Source organism: Frankliniella occidentalis, unplaced genomic scaffold, assembly GCF_000697945.3.
Source record: "Frankliniella occidentalis isolate FOCC.00 unplaced genomic scaffold, Focc_3.1 Scaffold2, whole genome shotgun sequence".
Classification (NCBI taxonomy): Eukaryota; Metazoa; Arthropoda; class Insecta; order Thysanoptera; family Thripidae; genus Frankliniella; species Frankliniella occidentalis.
In genome coordinates, this window is record NW_026267132.1 from 1592432 (window position 1) to 1601462 (window position 9031).

The window sequence follows — 9031 nt, forward strand, 5'->3', positions numbered from 1 at the left end:
TCTCTCTCTCTCTCTCTCTCTCTGGTCAGCAGACGTTTGGTCGTGTAACGTTACACATCGCCGCAACCTTTGGTCTTCGGTTCCGGTTCCCGGATCGAAATAAGCAAGAAATTACTTTTCCCCTCCAAATGAGGGAGGGCTTTGACCCTTAAGGGTCCGAATTCGGACATGTGGGCCATGCTCTTTTTAATGATTTTTTTGTAGTGAAGACGCCCCACTTTAAACAAGTAAGTTTTTTTTTGTCTCGTCCAAATTACGATTTAAGTAGAGAAAGAACTAAAATTTTCCTTCCCTAGGAGGACAATGGGGAAATTAGATTTAAGTATGCGGGCACGCAGCCCTATAGTACCCTAGACGATAGGAAGACCCGTGCATGTGTGAAAGTCCTCTCTACACTATAATTGCGGTTCTAGAAAACGCCAGAATAAGTAATGTAAATTTTAAATAAAAACTCCTTTAAAATAAAAAAAGAACAAAATATTAATAATAGTTGCTAAGCAAATTTTCAAGTAAAACGTTTGGAGTGAGTGTATACGCTTTTGCTCTAACGTAGCGGCGACCACCATGAATTTCCTGAAAACGTTTTGCGGCAGTTGGCGGAGATGCGTTGCAATCACGTCCAGAAATCCAATAATGTCGAAATTTAGTCGCTCATCGTCGCAAAATCGACTAATTTTACAATGTGGACGTCGATTCGATTTCACATTATTCTGGCTTTTCTTTTCGACAGTGACGAACACGACGTCCTGGCCCTGGCCATTGTGGCCGCAGTGTGACGCTACAGCGGGCTCGTATGCCATTAGGGCTCGCCGCCGGGCTCGGCTTGTTCGGCCGACGCTGCCCGGCCGGGGCCGGCCCAGCGGCACCCAGTGGACCGGCACATCCGCGACACCAGAAAGCAATCAGCGCGGTGCGGGAGTCGCGGCGTGGTCCTGTTTTTCTACCAGCGCGCCAACCACACAGTGGCAGCGCCATCAACAGTGATGTGCGCCCAAGACGGCGGGGAAACACTTTCGCATTCATGGCATCGTGCTAGGAGCTGTCTCTCTCTCTCTCTCTCTCTCTCTCTCTCTCTCTCTCTCCACATCGCAACATTCTCAAGGAGGCCGAACAGCTGGGCAATGCGCATACCGACACGGCGTTTGCATAAATGATGACGGTGTTGAATGTTTGGGGCCCACTTGGGGCGGCTGCCGGGTGCTGCAGACCCTCAAGGGTCACTCCCATTGTGTCCCCAGTGGTGGTCATGGCACACCACCCTCCAAAGGTACTTTAAGCAAAAGCCAGCCTTGCTTCACCTTGACAGCCATGCGTCTTGGAGCTCCTCCCTCTCATACCTTCTGTTCTCCACCCCCTCCCCTTCTCTCTCTGTCAGCCCTTGCATTCTCTATCCACCTTCAGCCCACAGAAAATTGCAACTTTACGGCAAACTCTTTTCTTTCTCTTCATCCTCTCTCTCATAATAATTCCGGCGGCGTGTGGAATGCACCTGTCTGAGTGCTGCTTTGAGGGGCCCCTTTGCCCCACTCTTATACGCCACGCTGCGCCCCGCCCGCGCTCGGATGGATGTTGCCAACCCATACAATTGCTACCTCTCGTACGTGTGTAGCTAACAAGGCAAGTTATCCCCGCCGCCGTGCACCCTCACAATGCCGGTGCGGGGGTTGGTAGCACTGCACAACTTTACTGCGCACGGCCGATGGGTTGGCAGCAGCGGCGGAACAGCAGCCACGGCGCAAAAGCCGAGGCGAGTTTATCAAAGTAACTGCTGTTGTATTTTCGCATGAAAAAAATGAAGGTGGGGTTGCGAACCTCTTTCATTTTTTGATTTATAAAATCGGTGACCGGAACAAGAAACCGAGTGCCCACATACCGGCAACAAAACGGCGCCCAACCCTCACCCACAGCCCTGAGCCCTAGGCCCTAGGTAATGGATCTCTATGACGCCCGTGTGAAGTTTCACGCCTGCTTAGCCAGCCAGCTAGGGAGTGTAGCTCGCCCACGCAGTGGTAACCACCTTCTACACCTTCGAGTACCTGAGTGGTGAGAGGGCGCACGGTGTGGCTCTTTAAGCTCGAGCGGCCCATAGCCCCGGGGGTCCCTGACTTATAGGGTGGAGTCCGAAACAAAAGGTGCGAATCGCTTCCGACCTGCCTTTTGCATTGCAGTCCGTATTGGTGGGCGGGGGCCGCGGGGCGGGGGCCGCACCCATAGCAACGCCTGCTCTATAAGTCTATAACTGGCTTTCTACCATTGAGTCTGGCGGTGGAGGGAGAGCGAGCGAGGGGGGGAGCATGGGGTGGACGAAGGGGAGCAGGGAGGGGGAGAACAATGCCAACCACCACAACAACGAACAACTTTCCAGAAACTAGGAACTACGCTCAATGCATCGACGCCTACGTAAATCCACGAGGTCCTCTCGAACCCCTCCCCTCCCCTAGCCTACCCTCCGGCACTGGTACGCAACCATGCGCGGTGAGAGGACCGGCCCTGGGTCTGCTCTGGTGCTTCGGGGCCCGGCCTTCCTGCCGACCAAAATGCTCCGATAACCGCAGCGCAAAAAGGATTGGGCCGATATATCGCGTACTCGCACCTTGGACATGGCCCACACGCAGAATGATCGCCGACAGCACTTGTTCTCTAGTGACAGTATTTTTATCAATTTTAAAAATATATAAAAATTAACATAAGATGGTCTACAGTATACCAGGTGGCTGATTCACGCCGCGCACTTCTGTAGTTATGCTGTACCGCATGTACGAGTGCGGGCGGGTTGCCTACTCGCTCGGCTATCGTAAGGCGCCGTGGAGAGGGGCGATAGGCAAGCCCGCACGCACTCGTGTATGCGGTACAGTATACCCACAGAAGTGCGCGGCGTGAAACATCCACCTGGTATGTCGCTTTGAAGTCGCGTCGGTCAGATTTGAGAATTTAAATAGTATGTACTTCTTGCTCTCTTGCACATGCTCGTCAGATATCTGACTCCATTCGTCGAATGTCTCAAAATGCCGAAAAAAGATTTTACTCTCCCCCTGTTCCACAATATTGCCCCCATGCGAAACAAGGCCACCCGCGCCTGCCTGCCCCCTAGTATGGAGGAGCAGGAGTACACTACAGACCGTAATCTGATAATGAACATAACTTTTTGAGATGAAGAAAGGAAACAAATGGAACGTGCTAAAGTAGTACGCGGGATCACAATGGTCGTGCCCGGCCCTGAGCCCCGCTAGGCGCACGCTCGCAAGGGCCGTGAGGGGCAGGCGGCAGGCCGCGGCAGGCCCTACCGGGAGGGTGCGATCCATCACCACACAGCGCCAAGATGCGCCAAAATTCTTTCCCTCTTCTTTTTCACGTTTCAAAATGCATTCTTTGAGCACGACTCTTTTAGTCTTGAGACAAAACCTAACACTTAAATGTGAAACTAAACGGTATAACTACGCCCTCCTCAAAGGAATCCCACTCCGCCGACCTGTGCGAGTAAACGTAAGCTTTGTCGGGGCCAAAGCAGGGAAAAGAAGAAAAAATAGGGAGTGGAAACGAAGAAGTGTCCAATTAGAATAATACGGGTCGCGATTGATGCTTCCCAGGTGAGTTATAGGAGCGCATCCGTCAGCGTGAGCCGCGGCGGCACCGCGCCACCGGCCTCCCTCGGGCCTCCAGGACACAAGCATGTAACTGATGACCCAACATTTTTTCTGTGTTCCAGAGGAGCGGAGTGGGAGGGGGGAGATGGGGAAGGGGACAGCAGAGGATCGGGGCTGAGCAGCAGACACGAGAGGGGGCCGTATAGAGAAGTACACAGAGGTCGGCGTAAGAGGAGTAAGAAGTAGAGATACGGCTGCGTTTTTGCGTCATGGTGTTTATATACGCTTACCGGACCGCGTCGCGTCTCCCTCCCTTCCTTTTTTCCATCTTGATACTCTGTCCTCTGGGACGGATAATCGTCCGACCAATTAGGGGCGTGTCATCCGGACGGACCAACATCTGGAGAGAAGGAAAAAGAAAAGGCAGAGGTGAAACACGCGAATCAAGCCAGGGGTAGAAGAGTTGGCCTACAGAAGAAAGGTGCACTGGAAGGTGCTAAGACATCCAAGAGAAATTTCTGTTGAAGCTATTCCACCTGTCCTCAGCACCACAGTAACTCTTTTCAATGGGGGAATGCAAGCAAAAAGTAGTAGAAATGGGAAGGGCAATATTGAGTTTTAGCTGACATTGTATTGACAGGGAATACTTTCTTTTTGTCTTCATGAAATTCCTTGCTCTCTTTTACCTTCTTCCCCAAGCCTCGGCTGCAGTGGGCAGACAGCCAGCGGAACGCGTGGGGCATCTCACAATAATGACCATAAATATAATAATAATAAATATAATAAGAAGAGTGATCGTGACGAAATAAATCGCCACCCCGGCCAATAGAAACGGGCGGGAGAATAAAACAAAAGCCATTACCTCGGGATGAGATGAGGTGCTTTATACGTGGAGCGGGCGGCCGCGTCCGAGGGGTGCAGCCGGCGCTTTCGGACGCCATGGAACGTATCGGCCGGGCCTCTAATCGCTGCGCCCACACACTCGCACATTGAAATATGGCCCATTTTACCAGCAAACTGCACGGGGAGGGATGTGGCGCGGGGAACGAAAACCGACGAAAACGCAGAGATGGGTCCAAAGTCGTGGCGCCAGATATAAAAATAAGATAATTTATATGGCAAGAAACACATTTCATTTCGTTTCATCCCTTTTTTTGCGGAGTAGAGTACATCCCACCCTTTCGTAGCCTCAGAAACTAACTGCGATCTCTGTCACACGAAGTCGGGCTGACAACACAAAGACAGCAGACGGAAGCAGACGGGCTCCATTAATCATATAATCTGGGTCAAATTAAGTCTGACGAATCATTAGCATTAATGGTGACAATGAGACGGTGGTGATGTACTACTGCCGCGATGGATTCCTCATCATGTGCTCCCCCCCCCCCCTCTCTATCTGTTCTGCCCTTCACACTCGCTCTCCCCAACGCCTGCAACATGATGATATGGGGCAGGGCACAAAAAAGAGGCGTAACAGGTGCTTTAATGCGATCGTCTGTGCGCGTGTGGGTGTGTAGCGAGACACGACGATGAAGCCATTTGGAACTCCAATATCCAACTGCTACATCTTTCATGCGACAGACTGGGCCATTGGTGGCAGATTCCCCGCTACTGGAGGATGGCAATGTTGAAAGTGATAGTGTGTGTGTGTGTGTGTGTGTGTGTGTGTGTGTGTGTGTGTGTGTGGCAGAGTGAGTAGGAGAGTAAGAGAGAGACAGACAGAGATGAAAATGTGAAGAGAAGCAGGGACGGCGGCTAGACGGAATGTGATATGAGCGAGTTGCAGGGTTGCGCGGGGCCACCCGCAGAGTCCCTCTCCGTCAAAGACTTGCCAAGAATGTCACTGACATGTCGCAGAGACGCAAGAGACTTCTTAGGGAAAAACAATAGTTAGAGCGAAAGGCCTGCTGGGGGGGGCCAATACACTTCAATCAGGAAGGGGGGAGGGGGCGAAGGCATAGGGGTGCCCAGCCACGCATCCCCCCTCGCTGACACGTCGACATCAGGGGAGGTTTCTGGAGGCGAGGCCGCACACGAGGCGGGGCTTGGAGGACAAGATGGACCAGACTAATTGCATTCTTCACGTCCCGCTACAACCCTTTCTATGGCGACCACTGGGCACGCCCACCATGCTCGACTCATACAGGATACAAGCGCTGCACCCAGTTATGCGCGGCGGGGAGCGGCCCTGATCCGGCTCCGGTCGCCCGTTATCTGAACGTTGAGAGGCGGGGTGTGGCGGGGTGTGGCGGGGCGTGGCGGGGCGGGGCGGGGGGCCAAACCAGTCGCCCTGAGATTAGGAGCCGGCGAAAGCTTCCCAAGATTTCAAAGTCAAGTCTCCCGGCGTGGCGCTGCGTGGCGCGGCGGGTGGTGGCGCGCTCTGGTGAGGACTGCCGAGAGATGAAAGTGGGCCCAACTTATTACTCAGGATTGGCTTTCCTATAAGGGCCTTAGTAACTGCGGGGGCGTACAGAGGGGGGCGGGCACCTGTCAGATCCTGCAGACCCATTAGGAATCTGTGCATGACCGTGTGTAAGAGCGAGAGGAAGGGAGATAGAGAGCGTGTGTGTATACGAGTGAGAGAGACAGAGACAGATTGATTGATTTATTATTCTACAGTTTCACTGTTTCTTTAAAAGCCAAACAAGGAAGACAAGATACCTAACAATCTTCCGATCCAGGCTGGTTCACTTAGCTACGTAATGCCGGGGTGGGGAGATCATGTGGGTGCACTGTAAAAAATACTCCTAAGGGTTACGGAAAAAATTTCCATGATAAAAGGCGTCAAATTACAATTTGAAATTGTAAATTTATAAGCACTCCCTATCGACTTGGTATTAAACAACGAGCAAATCGTTAATTCACGACATATTTCGTCAATCAAAATTACGCGCTGCTTCCTGCTTCATCCCTGTCAGGTGCTAAATCTTTCACTAATTATCTTTTAATATTCCCAAAAACCATCCAAGACTTCGGGTGCATGGACGCCTAAACGGGCCGACGATTTAAAGAGTGTCGGCCATCTGGGACTAATGATAAAGAGTGAGGCCAGTGCAGACGACGGCGTTGGCTGTGGAATCCCCCAGCAGCGGGACTCTGCCAGCGGGGATCCGGCCCGGGGCAGAGCGTCTCTTTGCCCAGCCAAGCGCATTGACAACAGAAGGCGTCAGTAATGCCCCCATTGCCGACCACTCAAGCACTATCTTTTGTTTCAGCCCCTTCGCTTGAGCGACATGCGCCGCTGCCGCCTACGTAACTGAAATAGCTCGGGAAAAGAGCCTGATGGGCCAAAATTCACTCAATATATAAAAGCAATGTTTTTCTTATAATTCTGAAAATAAGGGGAGAGAGAGAGAGAGAGAGAGAGAGAGAGAGAGAGAGAGAGAGAGAGAGAGAGAGAGTAAAATTCAGTTCCGGACCGTTTCGTTGGCACTTTTGGCCGGTTGCGCGATCTAGGGCTATCAGGGCCAATTAGGCAGCGTATGGGGGCTCCATTCCTCTTCGGGAAATTCAGTTAGCAGCAGCCCTCCCCTTTTCTTTCGCGCACTCTCTCCCTCTTTCTCCACACACGGCCTTCGGAGCGAGGAAGCAAGTATAGAGCCACAGTCGCTCTCACTCTCTCCCACACACTTTGTTCTCCCACTCTCGAAACGTGCGGGAAAGAGACAGAAGTCGCCACCATGGCGCGCGCGAGATTCTTGCTAATAGCGAGAAATCGAAACGAGATTCCTGCCGGCCTCGCTTCGCTCCACCGCGCGCCGCACCCGCACTCTGGACGATTGCCTTCATAAATCTCGAAAGAAAATGGTGGATGGGTTAAGGAGGGGGACAAACAAGGAGACAACAAGGCGTATGAAGGCGAGGGATGGTGGTGGTGGGGGCGGGGAGCGTCGGGGGCTGTTTGCCGCTACTTACGGGCTGCATGCGGGCGGACCTCGTGATGAGTGAGTTTGCAGAACCCCAAACTGCAAATAATCCCGATCCGGGGGAAAAGCGCAGCGGACAGTGCAGGGGAGGAGGCAGGTGCTAGGGAGGGGGGGGGGGGGCATCCGTTCTTATTCGACCTCAACTCCGTCGGCATCCTCTCGCGGAGGGGCACGTCGGGGTGGCCTCCAGATATTACGGATGCGTGCTCGCGGGAGACGTGGCCCGCCACCGACCAGTCCCTCTCTCCTTCTCTCTCGCCTGGCCCCCCTTCAGATTGCGAAGAAAATACGCGCGCAGAAGGTGGAGGGGGACCAGAAAGAGGTAAAAACGGCAGACAAAATAGATGAAGTCGAGAAAGTTTTCAAGAAAGTTTTTCCTTCCTTTCTCTATTTTTATGTAGCCGGCTCTCTCTCGGTCCCCCTCCGCCTCTCCTTGTGTCTCTCTCCCACACCCGCTCGCCCCCATGCCGCCACGCGCGCCGCCGGGCCAGCGTCTGGCTTTCGTGGAGTCCCTGCGAGGGAAAAATAGGTTGTCCCATATATATATGTGTGTGGGGCATGGGGGAAGGGGACGCGGGGTTACCTTGCACGGGCAGTAATGCATCATTATACACCGGCGAGCGATACTCGGCGCTCAGGAGCGGAGGAGCACTGCGGAGTATCGTTCGAGCACTCTGAGCGTTTCACTGCGAAAATCTTTCTCGCGCATGTGCAAACTTACCTCACTCGACGAGGGACATTCTATTACGAGAGTGGGAAGGAAGGAGTAGAGGTGGAATGTCGTAAAAACAAATAAGGCGACATTTCACTAAATGCCTCTGGAAATGCACAAAAATTGCCAAAAATTGCCAAAAATTGCACCCCTCCAAATTTGGAGTCCAGTGGGCCAGGAGCGCCTTTGAAGAGGAACTATTTCGCTTACACCTCTAAAAAGTAATGAGGTGGCACCTATATTTTTGCAGTTCATTACCCTTCCAAAAGGATTTTGTTGACTCTATTGCACCAAAATAACTAAGCTACGCGGAATTCCGTTCCTTCGAAGAGACTAGAGAGTGGCAGTTTTTGACAGCGAGCTGGACATAAGACGCCCCAGAGGGCGACACTCTTTTCCAGCTGAGTAAATAGTGGCGCTGCGGGGGGCGTCAATACGACACGACAGAGCTGTAATCCCGCAGAGCGACTTCATAAAGTTGGGACGCGCACCCGTCAAGGCGTTTGTTCGACACGTACGCGTACATACACGAGTACATACACGCTAGTGCGTGTGCAATTACACTCACAAATACTCACACACGTACGAGTTCAAGTAGATGCAGGGTACGAGTTTCCATTAAGGGTCATAGTGCCTGGGTCCCTGGGTACCTTGCGAGAGAACAACCAGGCCAGTGGCTGCCGGCTCGGCTACCGGTACGGGTATTGTGCTGCAGCATCTCAAAGTGCCTACCTCCACCGCGGGCAGCGAGGCCTTCACGAGGCGCGGTACCATTGAGGAACGGCTGAAAGGCGCAGGGGTGGGGGGTG

The 9031-nt window shown here is 52.8% G+C and overlaps 1 protein-coding gene across 3 annotated transcripts in view; it reads right to left on the reverse strand.

Moving 5' to 3' along the window:
* Positions 1 to 9031, reverse strand: part of LOC113205953 (uncharacterized) — a 197224-nt gene that overhangs the window by 90805 nt on the left and 97388 nt on the right. For 2 of the 3 annotated variants that reach the window (XR_008010883.1, XM_052265024.1), the window contains one exon: positions 3875 to 3984. The exons of the other annotated variant lie outside the window; for it this stretch is intronic. Coding sequence is in view for 1 of the 2 variants with exons in the window: in XM_052265024.1 (XP_052120984.1) it covers positions 3875 to 3984 (110 nt within the window). In the remaining variant the exon portion in view is untranslated. The remainder of the gene's footprint in view (positions 1 to 3874; positions 3985 to 9031) is intronic. 3 annotated transcript variants of the gene reach the window in all.